The sequence below is a fragment of the Ursus arctos genome, unplaced genomic scaffold, assembly GCF_023065955.2.
Source record: "Ursus arctos isolate Adak ecotype North America unplaced genomic scaffold, UrsArc2.0 scaffold_17, whole genome shotgun sequence".
NCBI lineage: Eukaryota > Metazoa > Chordata > Mammalia > Carnivora > Ursidae > Ursus > Ursus arctos.
This window is the reverse complement of record NW_026622841.1, coordinates 157,762-184,886: the sequence shown is the minus strand read 5'-3', so window position 1 is coordinate 184,886 and position 27,125 is coordinate 157,762. Positions and strand designations below refer to the sequence as shown.

The 27,125-nt window shown below is 42.6% G+C and overlaps 1 protein-coding gene across 5 annotated transcripts in view; it reads left to right on the top strand.

The window, feature by feature from the left end:
* ADNP2 (ADNP homeobox 2) overlaps positions 1-20,995 on the top strand; it is a 29,893-nt gene extending 8,898 nt beyond the window's left edge. For all 5 annotated transcript variants that reach the window (XM_057313291.1, XM_026496550.4, XM_057313292.1 and 2 more), the window contains 2 exons: positions 11,714-11,803; positions 16,284-20,995. In XM_057313291.1, coding sequence (XP_057169274.1) covers positions 11,714-11,803; positions 16,284-19,511 — 3,318 coding nt within the window. In that variant the 3' untranslated portion in view covers positions 19,512-20,995. The remainder of the gene's footprint in view (positions 1-11,713; positions 11,804-16,283) is intronic.
* Positions 20,996-27,125: the final 6,130 nt, after the last annotated feature.

Genomic DNA, 27,125 nt, shown 5'->3' with positions numbered 1-27,125 from the left:
ATGGGGATTCATATATGATGTGATAGGGCTTTTCTCATTTGTGAATTTAATATATGCAGTTTTAACAAAAGTTTCAAAACTAAGGTCACGGTCACATACTCTGATAAGTTGTGTTCTCATAACTTTTTCCTTTCTTATACCTTCAGAATATATGGCTGGCATCTATAGTAAAGAAATAGAAATTGTTAAGTAAGGCTTGGTGTGTTTTAAAGCCATTGGTAATTCTGTGCATGTTTATTCATAACTGTAAAAATAAGGGCCATGTCTACTTAGAGTTTTTTTAAAACTTGTGAACAGTTCACTTCACAGTATTGGTCTGGGAAGGGTTCAGTTTCTTATTTTTCAAATCTCAGACTTTCATCCAGATTGATTTTATTTATAAAAAGGTGATCCAATACTGAAAGACTAATAATTACCCGGATCCTCATTAATGGCCAGGATTGATTTTTGCCCTCAAGTAGACAAATACTAATTTCTGAAGGACCCCAGGTAATTCTCTGTTCAAACATTGCCATCTCAGAGAGCTCTTCCCTCTGAAATGCTTCCTTCTCTGTTCTCTGTTGTCTTACCTGCTCTATTTGCTTCAAAGGTCTCATAGTACCTGATATTCTTTATTGTCTGTCTCCCCCCGCCCTCCCCACCCCCGAATGTAAGAAGACAAGGACCTCTTCATTTTGTTAGTCCACTATTACCTGTGATCAGAATTGTGGTCTGGCACATAGATGTTTAATCTGTCTATCTATATATCTTTTTAACAAATAAGTTTTGAACGAATGAACAAAAGTAAAACCCCAAGTAGAGCGATACTTTTAATAATACACTGTGACCAAAAGTCCATTTGCAAATAAAAGGATGGCGGAGGTACCAGAGTGGAAGTTCTTGGGTAGATATTCCTGCTCAGGAATAGTCTTAAAGTAAAAGAACCTCAGAGTTCTTTGCATTTCTGTAAGTCCTATTTGATGCATGAGGACGAAAGCAAGGTAATTATTTGGAGATAAGATGGAGCAGGTAGATAGTAGACATAGTCCATTGTTAGTAGATAAGTCATGTGAAGTTCCTGGACACAGTTCCAGTACAACACCAGGTGTTCTGGTTTCCCACGTGTGGGAGTTCTCTGAAGCGGGGAATGAAATTGTTATGGAGGCTTCATTACATAGTCAGGATTGATTAAGTCATTGACTGATTCAACCTCCAGCCCAGTAGTTGGGGAGGCCTGAAGGTTCCAACCCTCTGTTCACAAGATTGGTCCTCTGGGGAACCAGCTGCGCCCTTGAGTAGGGTCAACAAGTCACCCTCATTAATAACAAGACATTGTACCTTTATGGTTTTGAAGCATTTTCAGGAACTGTGAATGAAGACCAAATTTATCTGAGAAATACATATTTGGTCATCTGAATGACCTTATAAATAATTTCTTACAACTTTCTTGTAAATCATTTTATCTCAATAAGTACATGTATTTAAGTAGTATTTGTAGAGAATATATAAATAAGCCAAGGATACAAGTGTATGTGTACAGATACAGGGTACTTCAAATGATACTATATGGGAACCCCCTACAGTGGGGCCTGGCATGTGGTAGATGCTCAAGAAATGGACCCTGAAGGAATAGTACTACCCTTCAGTAGACAGGCTGAGAATGCTCTTGGATCATTGGGGGGTAAAGAGTTGCCTTTTATTTTAATCTTGACTCAGCTAATTATGTGCCCTTGGGCAAATCTGTTCATCTTTGGGCCTGTGTCTTTACTACAGTGAAAGAGTGTAGAGAATTAGGATACTAGGATACTCTCCTCTGTTGGAGAGATGACAGTTTAGCAGGAGCAGAGAGACAAACAACAGTAATAGTGAGAAACAGGCAGAAAGATCGCTTCTAGCAGGGGAGGCTAGAGTAGCCTTTATGGAGATGAGATTTGAACTGTTTTTTGTTTGTTTTTAAAGAACGGGTAGCATTATCCAGGTGAAAGAATTAGAAGGGGTATTCCAGGAACATGGAATTTAACACCACAACCCAGTTGATTAACCCCCATCAAACCAGGCTGAGTGAGATCAGGAACACATTACCCTTTAACCAGATTAACCAGTCATTCGCATTTTATCCTGTCTGCTTTAACATTTGCTCCTTTGTGTGTGTGTGTGTGTGTGTGTGTGTGTGTGTAATCAAGTCTTCAAGTGTGTGTTTTCTAAGAATAAGGATAGTCTCTTACATTACCACAGGATGGTTATCAGCTGAAGTAAGCTGGTATTTTTATCTTGTCTGATCATTTATAGCACTCCTCCCTGTCTGTGACGGACCCAGTCTAGGATCAGGCATGGCCTTCAGTTGTCATGTCTCTTTTTTTCGTCTCTTTTGAGTGTGAATTCACTTTTTACATGGAATTCTGCTCCAAAATTGGTTTTGTTTTATTCTTAGATAAAACATCCGTAATAACTAAAAATTTTCATCCTTGAATCCTTTGTTTTTGACATTGTATAGAACAATATTCCTCACTAACTTCTGTTTTCTTAGTCAGCCTAAGAATGTGTTTACTCATCTGAATTTGTTCAAGAATTGTTTACTATCTTGACTGCTGACACAGATACGTACATACTTCTCAAGGGAAAATTGAGAGATTTGAATGGCTTATGACTATTAAGTTAGATTAACTATTGGGTTAAATGTTACTAATTCTTTTGGGGGAAAAGTTTTGTTTTTTTAAATCTGTAGTTCTGTATTTTATAAAATTGTTTAAAATTCAAGCATTGTGAAGTTCAGTTTAGAAAAATTAGAAAATATACGCAGAAACATAGATAAAGAAGACTCGTTTGTAAGCCATTACCCAAAATATCCACCGTTAACATTGTTGGATGTCTTTCTAGATTTTTTTTTAAGTGGGAGATCAAACTACCTAAGATACTGTATTAGCTTTGTTTTGTCTTTTCACTGAATCTCATATTAAGAATTCTTTTCCGTTTTAGATGCATTTATTCTTCATCCGCCATAGTACTTAGAATTTCTTGGTTTCAAGCAACAGAAACCAACACTAGACCAACTTAAGCAAAGAGAATTTACTGGAAGACTGAGGCCTCCAGAGTCTGCACTGGAGACTGAAGGAGCTGAGGGAACACCTGTCCGTGATTCTTTCCACTTCCTTACCCAGCATTTCAAATTTTAGTGGGGCGTCACTCTGCCTTCTCTGATCTCCAGTGTGTCTGGGACTCTTTTCATCCCAAGAGTTAAGACCTCAAATTTTAGGCTATATAGTTCTCGTTGAAAGCCTGAGAAAAATGAACTTTAGGGAAGACAGACTCTTCCAAGACCCTTATCTTTTCTAAAAGTAGATCTAAACCCTGCTACTCATTAGAGTCTCTCGATTTTTTTGTAAGTTAACATTTGATCATTTAAAGTAGGGGCTGGCTTTGCAATTTATAGGGCACTGCGCACAGTGAAAATGTGGACCTGGGCTGATCCACAGGCCTGTTGTCCCAACCCACAGCATGTGGGTGACTCCCAAGGGATGGCAGCCTCTGTGCTGGGGTGCTCATGGTACCTGGATCAGGATCCCCACCTTGATCCCTTCTCTCCCTGAGTCTGTGCTGGGTTTCCACTGGAGGTGATGATGGAATGTGAACTTCCTGACAGCTTGGTTACTGCCCCAAGTGGTAGAGGAGAGAGGGAGTGGTTGCAGGATGAGGCCAAAGAAAGGGAGGTTGGGGTGAGTGGGAGATGGAGAGCAGGGACAAAATCTTCCCCAGGACAACTGGAGGTAGGACCATGTGTGAGCTGAAGTTCCAAGCTTCTGACATTTGCCCCATTGTCCTTTCAGACTTTCCTTTTATGAAACACAAATTCAAAATTAAAATTACCAATTTCAAGATGTTGACAACAGAGCGTTAAATCCGAGCACTGGCCTTTCGGAGCACAGGGCCCTATGTAGCTTCACTAGTCCTGTGCCCCTGGAGTCAGCCCTCACTGGTATTTCTAAGACCTTCTCAGACAGATTTTTTTTTTTAAGATTTTATTTATTTATTTGAGAGAGAGAATGTGCAGATGTGCGTGTGGGAGAGAGCCAGTTAGAGATAGAGCACCAGTGAGTTGGGGAGGGGCAAAGGGAGAGGGATAAGCAGATTGCCTGCTGAGCAGGGAAGCCTGGCTGGGGGCCCGAACCCACAACCCTGGGATCATGACCTGAGCCAAAGACAGCCAAAGGCAGATGCTTAACCAACTGAGCCACCCAGGTACCCCCAGATTTTTAAAAATATTTAATAATTTAGTTTATTTAATCTCATATATTAAAAGTATTTCAGTATGCAATCACTATAAAGTAAGTAATGAAATATTTTGTCCTCTTTTCCTCTTAAATCTTCCAAGCATATTTAAAGATATTTTATGATAAAATATATATAATAAAGAATTTGTCATCTTTCCCATTTTTAAGTACACAATTCATTGGCATTAATAATATTCACACTGTTTTGCAACTATCTGCACTATCTACAGTTGATCCCTGCACATCATGTGGGCTAGGGGCACCGACCCCCTTCCTCTGCACAGTCAAATCCAGGTATAACTTTTGACTCCCCCCAAACTTAGCTACTAATAGTCCGCTGTTGTCCAGAATCCTTACTGTCAACAAATGTATGTTATATGTATTACATACTGTGTTCTTACAATAAAGTAAATTGGAGAAAAGAAAATGTTAAGAAATTGTAAGAGAAAATGCATTTACAGTACTAAATGTATATTGAGAAAAAAAATCTGTGCATAAGTGAACCTGTGCAGTTCAAACCTGTGTTGTTTAAGGGTCCACCGTGTGTCCAAAATTTTCATCACCTCTAAGCATGAAACAATTACTTTCCATCCTCTCTACCCCAGCCCCTGGTAACCTGTAATCTACCCTAGCTCCATAGGTTTGCCGACTCTAGGTGTTTCGTGTAAGTGGAATTTTTTTGTGTCTGGCTTATTTCATTTATGTTAATTTTTTCAAACTTTGTCCATGTTGTAGCATGTATCAAAATGTAATTCCTTTTTATGGCTGAATCATATCCATTGTATGAATATTCCACATTTTGTTGAGCAGTTCATCTCTCAGCAGACATCAGGGCTAGTCCATGTTTAGGCTGAAGGGCGCTGCAGTGAGCTTTGGCTTACAAGTATCTATCATGAGCCCCTGTTTTCAATGTTTTGGGGGATATACCTAGGACTAGAATTGCTAGGTCATGTGATAATTTTATGTTTAGCTTTTTGAGGAACTACCAAACTACCGTGGTTTCCACAGTGGCTTCACCCTTCTCCACTCCTGCCAGCAGTATGTAAGGGGCCCACTTTGTCCACATCCTTGCCAACACTTGCTTTTTTCTTTTTTTTTCCTTCCTCTTTTTCTCCCCTGCTCCCTTGCCATCCTAGTGGCTAATGATGTTGAGCATCTTTCATGTGTTTTTTGGGGGGTGTTTGTATACCTTCGTCAGAGATTTCTGTTTAAATCCTTTACTCAGTTTTTAACTGGATTGTCTTTCTGTTGTTGAATTGCAGTTCTTTATTCTGGATGTTAAACTCTTATCAGATATGATTTGCAGATATTTTCTCCCATTCTGTAGGTTTCTTTTGACTTTCTTGATAGTATCTTTCAATGCACGAAAGTTTTACATTTTGATAAAGTCCAGTTTACCTATTTTTGTTATTGTCATATCTGCGAATCCATTGCCAAACCCAGGCATGAAGATTCTTTTGTTATGTTTTCTTCTAAGAGGTTTATGGTTGTATTTCTTTTTGTTTAAGTCATTGATCCATTCTTTTTTTTTTTTTTAAGATTTTATTTATTTGAGAGAGAGAGTGAGCAAGTGAGAGAGAGAGAGAGAGAGAAAAGGAGCAGGGGGAGGGGCAGAGGGAGAGGGAGAAGCAGACTCCCTGCTGAGCGGAGAGTCCAAAATGGGGCTCCATCTTGGGATCCCGAAATCACGACCTGAGCTGAAGGCAGACATTGAACTTATTGAGCCACCCAGGCGCCCCTCATCGATCCATTCTGAATTTTGATTGGAAATTCATTGTCCCAGCACCATTTCTTGAAAAGACTGTTTTTCCCTCATTGAATGGACTTGGCATCCTTGTCAAAAATCAGTTGGCTGTGGGTGTTTGGGTTTATTTCTCAATTCTCTTCGATTGGTCTGTATGTCCTTATGCCGGTACTACTTTTTTTTTTTTTTTTTAAGATTTGATTTTTAAGTCATCTCTGTACACAACCTGGGGCTTGAACCTACAGCCCCAAGATCAAGAGTCGCATGCTCCACTGAATGAGCCAGCCAGGTGCCCCTACACTGGTCATTACTGTAGCTTTGTAGTAAGTTTTCAGATCAGGCGGTGTGAGCCTTCCAAATTTGTTCTTTTTTTTTTTTCTTCTTCTTCTTTCAATATTGATTTGGCTATTTGGGACCCCTTGCAATTCCATATGAATTTGAGGATTGGTTTTTCCACTTCTGCAAAAGAGACTTGGAATTTCGATAGGGATTGTGTTGTAGGTCACTTTGGGTAGTATTGATGTCTTAACAGTACCGTTACCAATGAGCACAGCATGTCTTTCTGTTTATTTAGGTACTTATTCTTGGTTCTTCACTGTATCAAGGTTATTTCTTTGCTGTCCTGTTCAGAGTGGCCATTTCTGCAGGTGACCCTATACTGAACTGTGCGTCAAGCCATAGGTTAGATTGAGACATTTAAACCAGTGCTTACAAATTGTCATGTCCTGAACCCAACCCCTATAGCAAGCACTCTTCAGAGACCTGTATATATATATAAAGAGATGTTCAAAAATTTATTAACCTGGTTCTACATTTTAGCTATAAAAACATATTGAAATATGTTTAGTATCTTCTATTTACTTCCTAATTGTTTTTTTTCTTTCTTACTAGCTTTTTTTCCCCCCCCTGCATCTGGCTTTGGAGAATACTGCCTCCTCTAAACCCTCTTCCCTTATCTCCTGTGACAGAACATTGCTGTTTGTTTCTTCCTTTTACAGTATTTTCTTATAAAAAATTTAAACTTAGAGAAATGTTGAAAGGGCTGTACAGTGCAGACCCATCTGCCTACCACCTAAATTCTATGAAATTATCATTTATGTATATGTGTGTGCATATATATATTGTCACCTATAAAACAATTACATATATTATATGTATATATAAATAATTATATATATTAAACAATTATGTATTTGTATTTAGCCCATCATTCTAGCTTATTTTTTGATGCATTTCAAAGAAAATTGCAGCAACAGTACATTTTACCCTTGCATTCTTTCAGTGTACATGTCACTAGAATCTAGTGTTCGTTAGTTTTTGGGCATATGCACATTCATATGCTGTGAAATGCACTTAAGTTTCTCCCAACGATGATTTTTGATGTGCATACCCTCTGTAATACAAGCCTCCCATCAAGATATAAGATAGTTCCATCTCTCTGGAAAGTTTTCCTCACGCTCTGTTTTGCTCAGTCCTTGTCCCCACCCCACCGGCTACCACTGTTCTGAAATTTTGTACTATCGACTTGCCTGTTGTACAGTTTTATGTAAATGAAATTGTATATGCTCCTGTGAAAGACTTTTCTGTGTGGTTGCAGTATTCCCTTACATGGATGGCTTAGTATTGGTCCTCTCTCCTGATGGTGGACACCTAGGCTGCTCCCGGTTTTTGGTTATTATGAATAAGTTTCTCCTTATAAAAGTATTTTTGGGAACCTCTGTTTAGTTTTATAGGAAATGGTTGTTGTATGTTCTACACTCCTGTCAGTACTGTGGGAGGCTTTCAGTCGTACCTTCACCATTTGTGGTATTGGTTTTTTAAAAAATTTTGAAATAAAGGGGCGCCTAAGTCGGTTAAACATCTGCCTTCGCCTTAGGTCATGATCTCAGGGTCCTGGGATCGAGACCCATGGTGGGCTCTCTGCTCAGTGGGGAGCTTGTTTCTCTCCCTTTCCCTACCACTCTGCCCACTTGTGCTGTGTTTTCTCTCTCTCTCTCTCTGTCAAATAAATCAATAAAATCTTTAAAAAAATGTTTTTGAAATAAAGGTGTATTACAGTAGCAGTAAGAATGTTCATTATGTTACCACACAGCGTGATTGTCAGCTGCTCGTTCTCTGTAGATCCCTTTTTCAGGTTGAGAAAGTTCCTTATTCCTACCTTGGTGAGAGCAAAAATTATGACCAGATGTATGAATTTTGTTAAAATGATCAAGATAATTGTCTTCTTAACGTCTAATATAGTGAACAATGTGGTTTGATTTTCTTTTTTAAAAAGTAAACTCTTAAACCAGTCTGTATCTCTGGGAGAAATTCTGCTTGGTTTTTTTTATCTGTTGGCTTGATTAGCAGAATTTTTGTTAAGGATTTTTGCATCTATATTCATGACTGACATGGTCTGTAGTTTTAATTTTTTGTAATATCTTTGTCTAGTTTTGGTGTCAGGGTAATTCTGGCCTCATGGAATGAACTGGGAATTGTTTCTTCCTCTTTATTTTCTGGAAGTTTGTGAGTTGATAATGTTTCTTCTGTAAATGTTCAGTAAAATCCCTAATAAAGCCATCTGGAGTTGGAGTTTTCTTTGTGGGAAGGTTTTGTTTTTGCTTTTATTTTGTTTTATTTTTTATACATAGAGAGCATGAGCATGACTGGAGGAGGGGGAGTGGGGGAGAGGCAGAGAGAGGGAGAGAGAGACTCTGAGGCAGACTTCCTGCTGAGCATGGAGCCCATTCGGTGCTGGGTCTCCTGACCCTGAGATCATGACCTGAGGCAAAATAAAGAGTCGGATACTTAACTGACTGAGCCACCCAGGTGTCCCACTTTGTGGGACTATTTTAGCAATGAATTCAGTTTCTTGACTAGATACCAGGCTATCATGTTATCTGATATATTTTTTTTTTTTTTGAGTGAGCTTTGGTAGTTTGTCTTCTTTTGAGGAATTTATCCATTTCAGCTTAAGTTGTAATATTTACTGGCATAAAGTTCATATTATTACCTTATCTCTAGGAGCTGTAGTGATGTTGTTTTTTAGGTCTTTGTTCTCTCAGTACTCAATGCCGTAAATTTCCCTTTATGCATTGCTTTACAAGCATCCCACAGATTGGATTTACTGTGTTTCCATTTTCATTCAGTTTTGAAATATTGTCTAATTTCGCTCCTGATTTCTTCTTTGATCCATGGATTAGAAGTATGTTGGGGCGCCTGGGTGGCACAGCGATTAAGCGTCTGCCTTCGGCTCAGGGCGTGATCCTGGCGTTCTGGGATTGAGCCCCACATCAGGCTCCTCCGCTGGGAGCCTGCTTCTTCCTCTCCCACTCCCCCTGCTTGTGTTCCCTCTCTCGCTGGCTGTCTCTCTCTCTGTCAAATAAATCAATAAAATCTTAAAAAAAAAAAAAAGTATGTTGTTTAATTTCTAGAATTTGGGGATTTTCTAGATACCTTTTATTACAGATTTCTATTTAATTTTGCTTTAGTCAGAGACTGTACTTTATAATTATTTTAGTCCTTTTAAATTTATTGTGACTTATTTTATGGCTCTGCATAAACTCTCTCTTGGTAAATGTTTTATGTGGATTTGCTGTTTTTGGGTGGAGAGGTCTGTCAGTGTTAGGTAAGGTTGGTTGGTTGTGTTGGGTCCTTTCTGTCCTTCCTGATTTTTGTGTGCGTGTTCTACCACTCACCGAGAGAAGAGGGTGTGTTTGATACCTCCAACTATAAATTTGGAATTGATTATTTCTCTTTTCAGTTCAGTCAGTTTTTGCCTCATGTACCTTTCTCTTTCTAAAATGCATACACGTTTGGATTGCTTTGTTCTGCTAATGAATTGACCTTGTTGCCATTATGAATGACTTCCTATCCATGTTAATACTCTTTTTTCCCCCTGAAATCTACTTTGTGTGGTGGTAATATAATTCCTCCAGCTTTCTTTTGATCAGTGATAGCATGACACATCTTTCTTTTTACCCTTAGCCTGTGTCTTGATAGTTAAAGTGAGATTTTTGTAGATAGCATATAATTGGATCTTGTTTTTGTTTGCTCAGTCTCATAACCTGTGCCTCTTAATTTAAGTATTTAGACCAGGGGTGGGTAAACTATGGTGTGTGGGCCAGACCTGGCTTGCTGTCTGTTTTGTAAATAACCCTTCTTGGAACGTAGCGGTGCTTGTTGGTGTTTGCGGCTGCTCTTGTGCGTGATGGTGGCACCGAGTTGTTGAGTGGGAGCCCGAACGGCTGGCAGAGCCCTGAGTATTTATCTGCCCTTTTACTTCAGGAAAGGTTTCCAGCCTCTGTTATTTAATATTAATTAATGGTTATTGATGTGGTTGGGTTTAGATCTTCTGTCTTGCTGTTTGTTTTTACTTGTCTTTTCTGTTTTTCTTTTTTATTCTTTCTCTGCTTTCTTTTGGATTGAATATTTTTTTATTCCATTTTATCTCCATTATTGCCTTATTAACTATATGTTTTTGTTCACCTTTCTAATATACTGCATCACATATAAGAACCTTACAAGGGTCGCCTGGCTGGCTCAGTTGGTGGAGCAGGCAACTCTTGCTCTCAGGTTTATGAGTTTGGGCCCAATGTGGGGTGTAGAGATTACTTAAAAAAAAAATTAAAATTAAAAAAAATAAAAGAACCTTACAATACTAGGCTTTGGCTTCCCATTCCAGCCTTTGTGTTATTGTACCATACATTTTACTTCTATTTATGTTATAAACCTCAGAATATGTTATTTCCAATTTAAATCCTTATAATAATTTGTACTTTTCTCTAGTTCTGAGTTGACTTGACAAGCAGTGTATTAGCATAGGTATATGTGAAGGCAGTTGTTATATTATTATCTGGCTTGACTAATTCTTTTTTATATTACAAATCTTTATTATAAAAATAGCAGTATAAACTGTGAAAGTTAGAAAATACAGGTAGTGACTTCTTCAGAAAATAAAATGTAAGATGCCATGTTCCTGCCGTTCAGAGATGGCACCGGCATTAGCGTCTTGGTACTCAGCCTCCCCTTTATCTGTGCGCGTGTGTGAACGGTCTTCACCAGTGAGCGCGTACTGATCATGCTCTTTTACTACTTTCCCGTTACTTTCATCTTTCTCTGTCATTGAATATTTGTCTTTCTTGTCTAACACCCAGTCCATATTCACATCTCTCAGTTTTCCCCCGAATATGTTTTACGCTTGGTTTGTTTAACCCAGGATTCAGTGTGAACCCCATTGCATCTGGTTGTTGGGTTCTCAGTGTCCAGCGCCCCCGCCCCTCTTCTCACCCTCTTTCTGTTGTGTTAGCCATGCCCTTGTCCACACTGCCCTCCGCAGGGCTGACTCTGGGTGTCCTTGGTCAGGCACACACTGGGAGCTCCTGCTTCATGCTCTCCCTGGCAAATCTTCCCCAGTGCTCACCACTGATGGAAGATGGTGTTCACTCATGCAGCTTTGCTCTTTTACAAATTATTCGTGGGAAATCTCATCTGTTTATTTCTTATAAAACTATAATAATTTGTAAATATAATTTAAAACTTTAATTTTTACCTGGATTATTTCAGCTGATTCCTCCTTTCTCATGCTTTACGGGTGCTTTGCCACAGTCTGCTCATGGCCTGTGTTTTCATTTCACTTTCCCATGCAGATTTCTTAGGTGCTAAATAATCCCTTCAGGTTATTAGATATTTTTTTATCTTATGAAATTGCTTAATGATCTCTCTTTTTCTCCCTTTTTAAAAGGACCTTAAAGGCTTTGATCCAGGAGAGAAGTACTTTTTTAACACATCATGGGGAGATATTTCTCTCTGGGAACCTTCTGGAAAGAAAGTGGTATGTATTTTTGTATTTGATTTTTATATTTCCTCAGAAGTTGGGGGTAAGTGTCACTTCAGTTCTGGGGAGCAGCACATGTGTTGGGATCGCTGATGAATAAGGGGAGGCGTGTAATGTAAACATTCAGGGAAGGAGAAAGAAAAACACAGTTAAATGCTTTACAGTATAGAATCATTGTTACTTTGAGAGTTTTCTGTATATGAAGTCGATAATGTGATGCAGTGAAACTACCATTTGTCCTTGATCATAAGTTGCTACTCCTGTAAGAAGGGCCTTGGATTTATAACTCTTTGGAGTAAAAAGAATTGCCATGTCATTATGATGAGGGGTCATCTCGGTTTCAGAAGCTTCATTAAAAATAGGGATCTTTGATAGGGCGCCTGGGTGGCTCAGTCGGTGAAGCATCTGCCTTTGGCTCAGTTCCTGATCTCAGGGTCCTGGGATCAAGCCCCATGTCAGGCTCCCTGCTCAGCGGGGGGCCTGCTTCTCCCTCTGCCCCTCCCCCTGCTCGTGTGCCCCTGTGCTCGCTATCTGTCTTTTTCTCTCCCTTTCCTTCTCTCAAATGAATAAAATCTTAAAAAAAAAAAAAAAAAGGACTTTGAGATGAGGAACACAATTTATAATAATTTGAGACCTCAAACCTAAGCAGATTGAAGCTAAATTCTCCTTCTTAAAGTGTTTTCTTATGGAAAACCTTTCCTGCCACCCAGCCATCCATAACACTAGCACCTTTCTCAGTAGCAAGCTCAGCATGTCCCAGATTCGATTTAACTGTCCCAGCCTCCACCACTCTCTCCTCTCCCCTCCATTTGTTCATCTATATTGGCCTTGGGACTTTTGGCTTTAACATTTTTTCCTATTTCTAGTCAGTCATTGTTCTCTCACAGTTTTCTTTAAAAAACGTTTCTGTTGCCAGCGTCCTCCTGAGTTCTGCTTTTCTGCCTTTGTGCTTTGCCCCACCTGTTGGTCTCCTGCCCTCCTTGACCCACACTCCCCTTTCTACCATCAGATGCAAGATGTCTTGAGACCACTTTGATTTGGTTATCCTCCTGCTTGAAATAGCACATGGCTGTTCAAGTATGACTTGCTTTGAAGACCTTGACTTCATGAATCTTTTCTTAGGTCTCACCGATTTTTCTGAGTTCTCAGAAGAGCCTATAAAGTAACATGCATTATAATATATAATTATAAGCTTTTTATCAAGAAACACTTTTTGAGTGCCTGATTCAAATAGGCACAAGTTAGGTATTTTTCCTTAAGGAGTTTGTTTTTGTTGGGGTGAATAGGGCCTAGGTATAATGTGTTAAATAACCATATGAAATAGAGATTGAATTTGTTGAGTAGATACTGTGTTCAGAAAAAACACCACTGCCTGGTGTGGTAGAGACTGTGCTGTCTGCTAGTTGAATGCCTTACTCCTCTTTGTTCCTGAGGTAGCGGAAATGTGCACGCAGGCTGGAATATGTGGCTGATGCTACAGTGAGACTTTCAAGGGCTCAGAGGAAAGATTCGTTAGACGTTTAGGATTTGGGAACAGAGGCCTGCTGAGGTTTTACTAGATGACGGAGCTCAGTTAGTGCAGGACCTGAGGAAGCAGCCTCAGACGGACCGGCAGGCGGATGGTGCACTGTCCAGGGCAAGGGCTCTGCCAGCACCCAGTCCTCCTCGCTCTGCTCTTCCGCAGCTGGCCTTGTCATTTTCCTTCCTCTGTTGCCAGTAGGGCCCAGGTCTCTTACCTCGCTCTGGAGTGATCACTCATCCTGGAGCTTTCACAGGGGGCTTTTATGGGAATATAGGCTTTCATTTCTCATGAGTAAGTGCCTAGGCTTTAAATTGCTGGATTGTGTGTGGTAAATAAGTACATATTTATCTTTGTAACAAACTGCCAGAGTGTTTTCCAAAGTGGCTTTACCATTTTGCTTTTCCCCCAGTGATGTGGGAGGTCCAGTTACTCTGCATCGAAGCCACACTTGATTCTGCTGGGTTATGGTGGTTATGGGTTTATCCACTTATTTCCATTTTAATAGGTGTGTAGGGGCCCCGTCTCTGGTTTTAATTTGCATTTCCCTGGTGACTAATAATGTTGAGCATCTTTTCGTATGTTTATTTGGCATCTGGAGGCCCTCTTTGGTAAAGTGTTCCAATCTTTTGCCCATTTGTGAAAAATCGGGTTATTTCTTCTTAGTGATACTTGAACATGCATATAACATGTATTCTGGATACAAGTCCTTTATTCGGTATGACATTTGCAAATATTATTTCCTAGGCAGTGGCTTGTCTTTTTATTTTTTAAACAATGTCTTCCAGAGCAGAAGCTTTCTTACTTTGATGAGGTCCGGTTTATCAATTTTTTCTTTTATGGATCATGTTTATGTTTTCATATTTAAGAAATCTTTCCCTAACCCAAAGGTCTGTTCAACACGAACAATAACATGCAACTGTTAGTAATTTCTGTTGGCTCTTTCCTTGAGTGTAATTTTCATTGACTAACTGGTTTTTTACTATAGTATTTCATTGAGTAAAAAGCACATCATTTAGAAAAATGTACCTGCCTGGCTGGCTCAGTCGGTGGAGCACGCTGCTCTTCATTTTGGGGTTGTAAATTCGAGTCTCACGTTGGATGTAGAGAGTACTTAAATAATAAATAAATAAATAATTCTTTAAAAATGTATAATTCAGTATAGTTGACATCCAGTGTTATATTAGTTTCAGATGCACAACTGTGATTCGGTAACTCTTTACATCTCTCAGTGCTCACCACGATAAGTGCAGTCACATCTGTTACCATATGTTACTACAAAAGTATTGACTGTGTTCCAAGACACACCATTTTTTTAATGACCTCTAATAAAACTAAAGCAATACTTCATTTAAACTGTGTTGTACCATTGAAGTATTAGTTGTAAGGTGCATCCAGATTTCTGAGATAGTAAAATATGGGTGGAAAAAAAGGTCTTTTAGAATCAGTGAAATATGGGTTATTGTTTTTTTAGTTTGTGGTCTAGGGTCGACCGTTGCCTTAGGTTTATTCTAGATCCTATCAGAAATGCCAGAACCTGGGATTTTGCTAATTTCTGCGAAGATAGTTCCATGTTGTTGTACATGTTTGGTGGATATCTCTGACTTGTGGCAAGAGGAAAACCTGTATGAATAGGAGAGAGAGGGTGACAGAAACTACTGAATACATGCGTGGGGGGGGGGGTTTGAGAGCACAGGCTTAAGAAGGACGCGTCGCAGAGAGGTCTCTCCCACCGCCAGTGGCGGGACCTTGAAGGGTTTAGTCGGCCCACATCTTCCCTTCCTCCTCCATGAAACCGGGGCCAGGTGTTCTGTGGTTCACCAGCTCTAGGGTCTGGAGACTCATGAGTCCAAAGACTTCGTGACTCTCAAACCTTCACAAACCAGCAACTTTTTGGATGTTTGACATCGCATTTCTCAGTTGCCCAGCTCTTGTACAGGTGTCTGTCCTCATGCCCCAAGCTTGTTGAATTCCCCCATGTTTGCCCTAGAGAGGAATTCTACATTGTTGGTCTGTGTTCTGGCCTGAAACTCCCTCAGGATTGTCGTAGCTCTTTTCTTCCCGTTTGTCACATAGTTTACTGGACACTTGCATGTGTTGAGCACTGTCCATTTGGCTCTTGCCTTCTCTAGGAATGAGGGAAATAAAAGTAATGATGGGTTTAACAACTTGCATGTTAAGTTATTTGCAGATAAAGTCTAGAGGTTTTAGAATTTGGATTAAAAATAACATTGGGGGGCGCCTGGGTGGCACAGCGGTTAAGCGTCTGCCTTTGGCTCAGGCGTGATCCCGGCGTTGTGGGATCGAGCCCCACATCAGGCTCCTCTGCTATGAGCCTGCTTCTTCCTCTCCCACTCCCCCTGCTTGTGTTCCCTCTCTCGCTGGCTGTCTCTATCTCTGTCAAATAAATAAGTAAAATCTTTTAAAAAAAAATAACATTGGAACCAAGGGAAATGGGATGAGAAGGGGAGAAAAAAACTTTCTCAGAGAATTGAGTGAGTTTCTTATACTGGAGTAACAAAATTGTGGCTTAGAAGATGGCTTGAAAGGGGCCAGTGAGCGAGGCACTGTGGGCCGGGTCCTGTGTGTACGGTCAGCCGAAATAGCTGCTACATTTTTAGATATTTGAAAAGAAAGAAATGAATACTGTTTTGTGACATGAAAATTCTGTGAAATTTGAATTAGTGTCTGTAGTTGTATTGGCACAAAGCCATGCTCACAGATTTGCATGTTATCTGTGGGTACTTTTGTGTTACGATGGCCCCACCAAGTAGTTGGCCTAGAGGCAATATTTACTCTCTGGCCCTTTAAGAAAAAAACCTGTCCTACTTTAGAAAGAACACGGTTGTTCATTATCTAGCACATCAAATGAAGAAGAATCATATACGTGTGAACTACAGAGGGTGTAGCGTCTGATCTTTTATTAAAGTATGCTTGACTTTTCTTTTCTCTTAACAGAGATATCGAACAAAGCCATACTGTTGTAGCCTCTGTAAGTACTCTACAAAAGTGCTTACTTCATTCAAAAATCATTTACATCGTTACCATGAAGATGAAATTGATCAGGAGCTGGTGATCCCTTGCCCAAACTGTGTATTTTCTTCTCAACCCAAAATTGTGGGAAGGCACTTCAGAATGTTCCATGCACCTGTTCGGAAAGTCCAGAACTACACAGTGAATATTTTAGGTGAAACTAAATCTTCAAGGAGTGATGTGATAAGTTTTACATGTTTAAAATGTAACTTTTCAAACACTTTGTACTACAGCATGAAGAAGCATGTGCTGGTAGCCCATTTTCACTACTTAATTAACTCCTATTTTGGCCTGCGAACTGAGGAAGTGGGTGAGCAACCGAAAACCGAGGATAGCCTTTCTGCTGAGAAAATGCCTCCATCTGACAAGTATTATTGTAAAAAATGCAACGCCAATGCCAGCAGCCAGGATGCTTTAATGTATCACATTTTGACATCGGACATACACAGGGATTTGGAGAATAAACTTAGATCTGTGATTTCAGAACATATTAAGAAGCCTGGACTTTTGAAGCAAATGCACATTGCTCCAAAACCAGCGGCACCTTTGGCTGTAACCCCAAACAGCAGCGCTCCGGGCCTCGCGGCCACATCCCCTTGTTTTCGTCTTGCCTTGCCACAGAACAGCCAGAGCCAGGCCGTGGTCCAGCCAGTGCAGGGCCCAGTCCAGCCAGTGACTGTGGCCTCAGGCACTTCTGGAAGCCTCACCCATTCTCCACCTGCCGTGGCGCAGTCCCACGTGACTCTAGTCTCCAGTCCTCTGCCTCCCTCCGCTCCCCAGCCTGTCTTTCTCTCTCATGGAGTCCCACTAACGCAGTCAGCTAATCCTCCCGTGTTGCCCTTGAGTCAGCCAGTCGGACCTATAAATAAGTCTGTTGGAACTGGCGTCCTCCCCATAAACCAGACCATCCGCCCTGGGGCTTTACCCCTTAGCCAGCCTGTTGGGCCTGGAGTTCTTTCCGTCAACAGACCTGCCGGGGCTGGTGTCCTTCCGGTCCGTCCGTCTGTCACCCCTGGGGTTCTTCAGGCCGTCTCACCAGGGGTGATTTCCGTGAGTCGGACAGTCGCGTCAGGGGTTCTTCCTGCGGGCCAGATGACCCCTGCTGGGGTTATCCCTTCGGGACAGACGGCCACTTCTGGGGTTCTTCCTGCTGGCCAGGTGGTCCAGTCAGGGGTTCTTCCCATTGGCCAGACGGCCCCGTCAGGGGTTCTCCCCACTGGGCTGACGGTTCCGTCACGGGTTCTCCCTCCTGGCCAGACAGTTCCGCTGAGGGTGCTGCCTGCAGGCCAGGTGGTCCCACCTGGGCTCCTCTCTCCCAACCAGACAGTCTCGTCAGGTGTTCTGCCTGTGAACCAGGGTATCAATTCTGGTGTTCTTCAGCTTAGTCAGCCCGTCATGTCAGGTGTGCTCCCTGTGGGCCAGCCAGTGAGACCTGGGGTCCTGCAACTTAACCAGTCTGTGAGCACCAGCATTCTGCCTGCAAATCAGCCAGTGAGACCTGGCGCTTCTCAAAACACCACTTTCCTCACATCAGGTTCTATTCTCAGACAGCTCATTCCTACAGGGAAACAGGTGAATGGGATTCCCACGTATACACTTGCCCCCGTGTCTGTCACGTTGCCTGTGCCTCCAGGAGGTGTTGCCACCGTCCCCCCACCCCAGATGCCCATCCAGCTCCTGCAGTCGGGCACAACTGCCCAGATGGCCAGCCCCATGGCCAGCATGCCGTCCCCCCCAGTGGTGGTAAATGCTGCTCAGAGCGTGTTTGTTCAGGCCTCACCGTCTGCGGCAGAAGCAAACCAGGCGCTCAAACAGGCAAAGCAGTGGAAAACCTGTCCAGTTTGCAACGAGCTCTTCCCTTCCAATGTCTACCAGGTTCATATGGAAGTGGCCCACAAGCACAGCGAATCCAAATCTGCTGAAAAACTGGAGCCCGAAAAACTGGCAGCGTGTGCACCATTTCTAAAGTGGATGAGAGAGAAAACAGTTCGGTGTCTCTCCTGTAAATGCTTGGTGTCCGAGGAAGAGCTTATCCATCACTTGCTAATGCATGGCCTGGGGTGCTTGTTCTGTCCGTGCACGTTCCATGACATTAAAGGTCTTTCAGAGCATAGTAGGACTATGCACCGAGGGAAGAAGAAATTACCCGTGGATTATAGTAACAAAGGTTTTCAGTTGGAGATCGATGCTAACGGCAGCCTGATGTTTCCCCATCTTGATTTCATTACCATATTGCCAAAGGAAGAGCTTGGGGAGCGGGAAGTCTACCTGGCAATACTGGCTGGGATACACTCCAAGTCACTCGTGCCCGTGTATATTAAAGTGAGGCCCCAGACAGAGGGTGCCCCCGGGAGCCCCAGCAAACAAGCCTTGACCTGCCCCTTTTGCTTTGGCACCTTTGTGACGACCGAGGCGTATGAGTTGCATTTGAAGGAGAGGCACCATATTACACCAACAGTCCATACAATTCTGAAATCCCCGGCATTCAAGTGCATCCACTGCTGTGGGGTCTACACTGGCAACATGACCCTGGCAGCCATTGCCATCCACTTGCTGCGCTGCAGAAGTGCCCCGAAGGACAGCAGCTCGGACCTCCAGACCCAGCCGAACTGTATCGGGAACAGCGAAGTGCTCTTCGTGAACGGCGAGGTGATCCACGACTCCGGCTTCTCTATCAAGAGAAAGCTGCCCGACGGCCACTTTGGGGCAGAAGACCAGAGGGATGTGGAGGAGCGGCCTGCCGTCATCAACAGCGACGCGGCCCCGGCTCCTGAAAAGGTGGCGAGTGTGGTGCCTTTGAAAAGACAGAGGAATGAGATCAGGACAGAGGGGCCGCTTGTTAGTGACGACGCTCTTCAGATTTTAGCATTAAACCCTAAAAAATATGAAGACCGTTCTTATGAAGAAAAAAAGCAATTTCTTAGAGATTATTTCCACAAGAGACCGTATCCTAGTAAAAAGGAAATAGAACTTCTTTCTTCACTCTTGTGGGTGTGGAAAATCGATGTGGCTTCATTTTTTGGAAAAAGAAGATACATTTGCATGAAAGCAATAAAAAATCACAAGCCTTCTGTGCTTTTAGGCTTTGATATGTCTGAACTTAAAAATGTTAAACACAGGTTGAACTTTGAGTATGAGCCACAAAACTTGTAAAAAAACAAATTAGGAAATCTAAAGTACTAGATAATTAGTGTTTTTTTTCAATTGAGATTTTAAAAATGTTATTTTCTTCACTGTACTTTGAACTAATCAATTTCAGTGGTCTTTATGCTGCTCTTTAGATTTATTTCAGGTGCTCAGAAAGACTTCTAGGTAAAAGAAGTGACTAGTTCTTTCAGATTTATTGTTTCCTGCAGTTTGATTTTGTAACAAGTATTTTTAGTTCTTCCCTGTCATGTAAATTAAATCCTTGGATCTTTCATGCACGTCTTGTTTCCCAGTAGTGTCAGTATGGTAGGATGAAAACTGAAATCTATATGTTTGTGTTTTCGTTTGAGGAACTTTCAGCGTGTTTCAGAGTACTTGACTAACTGCATTGAGGTCCCTCAGTTAGCTTCACGTGTAGCAGCAAGTGGTAAGCGCCAGTGCTGAGAGAAGTGAGTGCACACCGCTGGTGTGTGGTGCCCTGAGGACACACATTAACTTACGCTGGTTTCTTCTTCGCAAGGTACTTGCTTACTAGATTTTGATTTTGGTTTACATTTCTTCAAGTTTGTCCTAGCAGCTGTTGTTTTATTATAAATCCTAGAAAACCAAATGTTCTCCTTTGTTAAAATTATACTGAATCTGAAGCCCGCTATTTAGCTCATAAGAGTTATTTTACAAATAAAGCAATTGGGTAGGTGCAGAAATACTTTTCAGTGTAGACTTCTCCCCTCTTTTATATGGTGGTAAGTCATTTCTCCATTCAAAAGTAAGACAATAAGTTTTTAGTGCCTTTAGAATAAATGCTGAACACACACACACACACACAAACGCCTCCTAACCTAACTGTTGATAAACCAGTGAGAGGGAAGGACCATGTTACTCAGGAATTAAGTTTTTACCCCTGAGTGTGGATACTAACTGAAACGTAGACATAGGTTTTCAGGGGACTAAGTGAAATGAGTCAAGCGAGAGCTGTCTCCATGTTGGTATATTAAATCTTTGACAATTCCCTAGAGGTAAACATATTTGTTCTGAAGAAATGGGCATTCCTGTAGCGCACTTGTTTGCGCTAATGGGATGCGGTGTTTCTAAAGAACCCCACTGTATTACTGCCCTTCGCACAGTTGAACCTCCGGGGTCCCCCTCCCCCCCCACAGAATGACTCAAAGCACCAGAACCAATGGTGGAGACCAGCCAGTTTAGACCTTAAGTCATGCTCCTGGTGACACGGCAGAGGCACCTGTCCAGCGTACTCAGAGGACGTGACAGTCTCTGGGAAATAAGATGATGTTACCATATGGATTTTAAAACATAGAATACTTGCATGTAATTGCTATAATGTGCATTTTTGAGGCAGTTGTGAAACTGGTCTGTGATTGTTGGTGTGCTCTGTTGTAAATCCAAAAAGAGCTTGTTGAAGTTTATTTTTTTTTTTAACCTATTGTTTCAGAGTGTCTATTTTGAATTAAAATTTGTTATACCACTGCAAACAGAACCGTTTAATTCTTTTAACAGGTACGTCACTGTGACTCAAGACTAATCTAAATGTGGACATAGATACCACATTTATTTGCTAAAAAACATCACTTGTCACTGTGAAAGTTAGCATCACCCAAAAGGGCTAATGAGTTCCCGCTGTCCCTGCAAGAGACGTGGCTAGAGGTTCTTGACGTATCTGTAATGTTGGCCTCCAGATGGTCGAAGCGAATGTTGGGTAGCCGTGAACTTGCCTGTGTCGCTGCTGCGTCGGGCCGCGTCAGTGTGGTGGAGTCCAGGTTCGGAGGTTGGTGGGCAGTTCGCTGTGGGGGGGGTGCTGGAGGGGCGGTTAAGCCGCCTGTCTTCAGTCACGTAAGTCAGGGTTTCTGTTGGCATTTGGGGGGACCTGTCCCCTGCCTTGCTGAAGCAGCACCCCTGGCATCGGCCTGTTCCAAGTCAGTGGCACTGCTGCTCCCCCCGCCCCCCTATCGTAACAACCAGGAATGTGCACTGTTCTGGGGGGCAGAATCCGCCCTGAGGAGAACCACTGTGACGGAGGAATTCTGATTTCTAGTTGTGTTGTTGCTGTCACTCAGTCGTTGATGCCGAGTCTCCGTGTCGCTGCCTAACACTTTCCTTTGATCACTGGTTTCCCCCACATCCGCATGCCGCTTCTGGAGTGGGACTCTGCCTTCCAGTCAGACCCTGGTTGGGAGGCCCGTCCGCTTGCCTTAATCACGGAATGGCAGTTTCTCGTGCAGCTGAGGGATCTGGACGCGTCCTCTTAGGTCTCAGCCTCACTTGACGGCTCATGGACGTTTTCTTAGAAAAGCCGCAGGTGGATGACCTAGAAAGGGCAGAGAGGCATGAGCTGGAGCCTCGCAGAAGGCCGGAGGATGGCTGCCACAGCACTAGGGAACAGCAGGCCTCCCAAGGCTCCCAGTGCAAAAGGCAGGGTGACGGCCACAGAGTTGTGGGGAGGAGGTACCTTTAGCTTCTTCTGTCACATGGGCCACAGGGCGAACATCTGGACGGCACGCGGCCCCGTGACGGAAGCCTGCAGGGCGGGGGCAGACAGGCCAGGCAGACAGAAGCAGAGATGGCTGCGTTCAAGGACAGTGGTGGATGCAGTAGTTGAAGATGAGCTGGCCCCGTAGCATGGGCACCGGCATAGTGCAGATGGTGTCAGGGAGCGCTTTGAGTCAGCCCTCCTGCCTGCCGACACTTCCTTCCCTCCATCCCTGAGACCAAACAGAAGCAATCCGTGAAGAAGCCAGGTTGGTCCCCAAAAGCCAATGGGGAGCCAGAAGACCCTTGTCCACATACCACCAGATAACCACAAAAACAGAGACCCTGCATAGCTGCTGTATCACCACGCGGGACTCTGATTTCTGGGCATTGATGGTTTCCCAGAGGTCTTCTAGAATGGTCCACGTGGTTATCAGGAAAAGGCTGTTACTGATAAAAAAAAACCTTTTGCTGTCTGGCCTCCTCGGTGTTGGGTATACGTTATCCTTTCCTCAAATTCAGGCTAGTTTAATTTCCCTTGCAAAAAGTCCGTGTGGTTCTTGTTCTTTATAAAGTTTTGAGGGAAGACTCTGGAAATGCTGTAGTTGGTACTTCACCGATCTTCTCTTACTTTCAGAGGCAGCAGCCGAGAGCGGGGCTGCCAGTGGGTGAGTGCTCGCCGAGGCAGCCAGCAAATTCTCAGGCGCTGGCGGCCGGGAGGGCAGCCACCCACCTGCTCTTACACCCGCATCTGACAGCCCCTTTCATGTGGCGATTACTGTGTGGGTCCAGATTTCTTGGTAGTTCACGAAACAAAGCAACACATAACTCTTAAGAAAAAGAAGAAAAACTGGCCCCAAACTCCAAGCTTGTTTTTACTTTAGTGTTTAAGCAGTGTTTCTAGACGTTTGTCAGCCGTTTACTCTTGCTAAGAAATGGGCTGAACACTAATGCAGTAGTACTCATGATAGCATCACTGTTGTGCTCCGCTCCAAGGCGCTCTGCACCCAGCGGTTGGTCTTCACAGCACCTCTGCATCTTACACACAGGGAAGGGGATGCCTACGGCCCGGGGGAGGGGGTACGCGTTGCCCAAGGGAGGGAGCTAGGGAGGTGGAAGGGCAGCCGTAGTCCTTGGGAGGAGAGCCTTATGCTCTCGATGGGTAAGGTATGTTGCTCTTATTTTATCTGCATTTCACAGATGGAGAAATGGGGTCAGAGGTGGAGTGACCGGCTGTCCCAGGTTGCTCTGGACTTCCCGTCCAGGCAAGTAGGGCCACGTTGGTCACCCCACTCAAGGCCAGTTTACTCCCCAAGGTGACCTGTCCCTTAACAATGACGCAGTACTGCCTCTAATACTACACCTGCTATCTCCAGCCAGACCTGGCTTTTTATGTATCGAGATAGAAGGGCACCCTGATGAAGTAGAAAGACCTTATAAAATTGACTGAAATCAGACTGAAAATGGGTTCTGCTGTCCACCATGTTGTCATACTGGAAACCAACACTGATAGCGGTCCTTCATTCAGATGATCTACGGACAGACACGTTTTGAGATGGTAGCTTAGGGGAGCTTTTCATAGCCTGTAAAGAAGGTGCTCCCCTGACACTTTTCTTCGCCCCTTCAAAATCATGAGCTTTCTGTTTATTTTTAAATAAAAAAATACACGAAGTCCTTTTCAGAAGGGAAGCTTTTCCAATAAAAATTTAAAATTTTATTAAAATTTAAGTTATAAACCAACCTTCAGCAACCATATAGGCATATTTACTACAAACAAAAGATTGTGTGGTCTTCATTCAAATATAAATTCAGAATTAGTTGTCATGAATGAATATATTTTTTCATCTCCTTTAATTTCATTTCATTTTCATTTCAAGAAATTGGTTTCTTACAAGTTATAATCCATGATCTGGAAAGTTGAATATAATGTTAAATAACTTACCATTTACCTACAAGTAAGCTAGAGAAAATTGAATAACTAATAGTAATGAATAATAAGGTTTTAATGGTTCAGTTTTTCTTAAGACCACTTTTCTGTATAGATAAGTAGATCTGTCCCGAAAGATAATATTGTTAGTTGAACTATAAAATCCATAAAAGAGTTTTGCCAGAGTTTACAGATAAGCTGCCTCATTTTGCTTCCCCAACCCCCTACAAAGCAGCTTTCAAAATTGGAAGGTTGAAGACATGGAAAATCCTACACTGTCTATGCAATAATGATACAGAGGAAAACAGCGGAAAATAAGCAGAAAAGCCCACACTCCCAGCACCACACATGCGTGTTAACGTGGTCACAAAGACCGTATCCCATGAATGTGGGAGAGAGCTTCCATACAGATTTAGTTTAAGGTCTTCTTGTTACAAGGAAAGTGTCTTTGGTCCTAAGAAGGACAGGAGACATCTACAGTTGGCTGTTTTGTGGAAGAGGACTTCTGAAAACAGTGGGAAATTCAGAAGAGATCACTTAAAGGGAATTACATACTTTGCAGGGAAGGTAATTTTTGGTTATTTTTAAAAACTAACTTTGACTAGGGGCACCTGGGTGGCTCAGTTGGTTGGGGGCCTTCAGCTCAGGTCTTGATCCCGGGTGCTGGGATCGAGTCCCGCGTCCAGCTCCCTGCTCAGTGGGAAGCCTGCTTCTCCCTCTGCACCCCGCCATCGTGTTCTCACACACTCTGTGTGCACTCTCTCAAATAAATAAAAAAACTAACTTTGTCTAGATTTCATATGTGCTTTTAAATAAATGGAGTGGAAATGTGTATCAGTAAGGTAACAATGCACGTGGAGGCAAGTAATGGATGCAGGAGTTTCTGACCTGCGGGACGGGCCCTGTGATGGAGGAGCCCCGCTCAGCCCCTGCGTGGGACTTGTCGCCCCACTCTGGTCACATGACTCCACGTTACATCCGCAAAGGCCTTTCAGCTACATTCAGTTCCAAGGTGCTCTTGTAGCTACTTAGAAAATCATGAAGGAACTTTGGCGCCTGGGCGGCTCAGTGGGGTAAGCGTCTGCCTTTGGCTCCGGTCATGATCCTGGCCTCGAGTGGGGCTCCCTGCTCAGCGGGGAGTCTGCTTCTCCCTCTGCTGTTCCCCCTGCTTGTGCGCTCACTCTCTCTCTCTGTCAAATAAATACAATCTTTAAAAAGGAAAGAAAATCAAGAACTTCGTATGAACTGGACGCAGCTCCTACAGTGGCTCAAGGGGCCCGTTTCCTGGTCACAGTCTAGTTCACTGTTGACCTCGTTTTTGTTTGCACATGATGGTAGGGACAGTTTTCACCCCATAAGGTCCTGACGTGGAGGTAAGCAGTAAGCACAAGACACGTCAACACCCGCTCCTGCAGTTTCCCAGCCATGTGCTGTCTGGCTGTTGACATGGTCAGTTTTTGGTGTCTGGACAACATTCTGTGCTGACGGATTTGATGACTAGAGATAAAGTTGGAGGTACTAAGAATAGACTCACTGCTACTGAAATATTAGATGTATTGATTCAGTATTTTAAAAACTAAAATGAAAAACTTGGTAAATTCAGCATGAGACCTATTCAGTAATAAAAGTTTAATGATCTTGGGACATTACCATGTTTATAAATTCTAATCTTTTTGAGTCCCACTTAGAAATAAATCCTTAAATATACGTTTAGAACTGCACACTGTTGTCCAAATGAAACATAATCTTTCCAGGATCAAAATACTATAATGTCTGAGGGACTTAGTGTAGTTTAAGCAATATCCCCTATCTAATTTCTCAATGTTTAAGAAGTTCTGAAAATGAACTGTTTAACCTTACTGTATGTGAGAACGGATGCTGAATTCTTGTCTCATATGCTGGTCTTTCCATTTACAAAATGGATGGGGCAGAGGTTCCTTTTGTGTTTCATAAGAAATGGTCTCAGTCTAATGATACATTTTATTTTCCATGCACTGGAAATAGAGAATGGGTCTTTGTCACTTCCTAAACAGTGAATTAGCAAGCTGCTTCCTTGCACTGAGCTGCATAAGGATAAATTAGTTGGTGTCTGTAACTTGCTTTTCCACAGGGTTGCCCGTGGCTGCACAAAAAGACTAGACACGGGGCACCTGGGGGGCTCAGTCCATTGCGTGTCCAACTCTTGATTTCAGCTCAGATCATGATCTCGGTGTCGTGGGATTGAGCCCCAGATCCGGCTCTGTGTTCAGTGCACAGTCTGCTTGAGATTCTCCCCCCCCCGATCCTCCCCCTGCTTGTGTGTGCTCGCTCGCTCTCCCAAATAAGTAAAATCTTTAAGAAAAATACACAGTTTCTTTTATATATGAGACTAGACAGGCAGATTTAAAGAGTCTGGAACATGGTATATTCTCCATAACCATAAGTCTGTTTTTAAAGTAGGCTCCATGCCCAACATGGGGCTTAAATTCACGACCCCAAGATCAAGAGTCACATGCTCTCCCCTTGAATCAGCCAGGTGACCCCCTAACAGTCTTTTTGCTTTCTAACATAAAGTCTACCTCAATCCAGGTTATTGGGTTGCATTGCATAAATCAAACTACTTGGATTAGTGTGAGAATCGAGAGATTTCTTTCCTTACACCTCCCTGCACACCCTCACTAATCAGTGGAGGAAGAGAGGGTCAGAATGATTACTTTAGAATTTAATATTTAGCGGTGCCTGGGCAGCTCAGTTGGTTACGTGTCTGACTCAGGGTCACGAGATCAAGCCCTGAGTCGGGCTCCACGCTCAGCTCAGAGTCTGTCCCTCTCCCTCTGCTCCTCCCTCCCACCTCCACTTTGTCTCTCAAATAAATAAATAAAATATGTTTTAAAAAATAAAATTTAATATTTATTAAAAAAAATTAAGCTGCTACCCTTAATTTGGTAATGTTATATCCTTCCAATGGTGTTTTCTCATTAAAACTCTGGCCATCCCTTCAGATTATCAGCAACATTACCATATTTTATAAATATTTCACTATAGGCGTAATATCACATCTCTTTCTTCCTAAAGAAATGAAGTCTCTGGACCAAATTTCCCTGAGTCTATGCTGTGTACATGTGTTTGCATCTCAGAGCTTATGTTGACTTAGGTGACGTGTCTGGTAGGAGAAAGATGGCAGCTTGAGACCCAATAAAATGAGGGAGTGTTTCAGCTGTTGAACACGT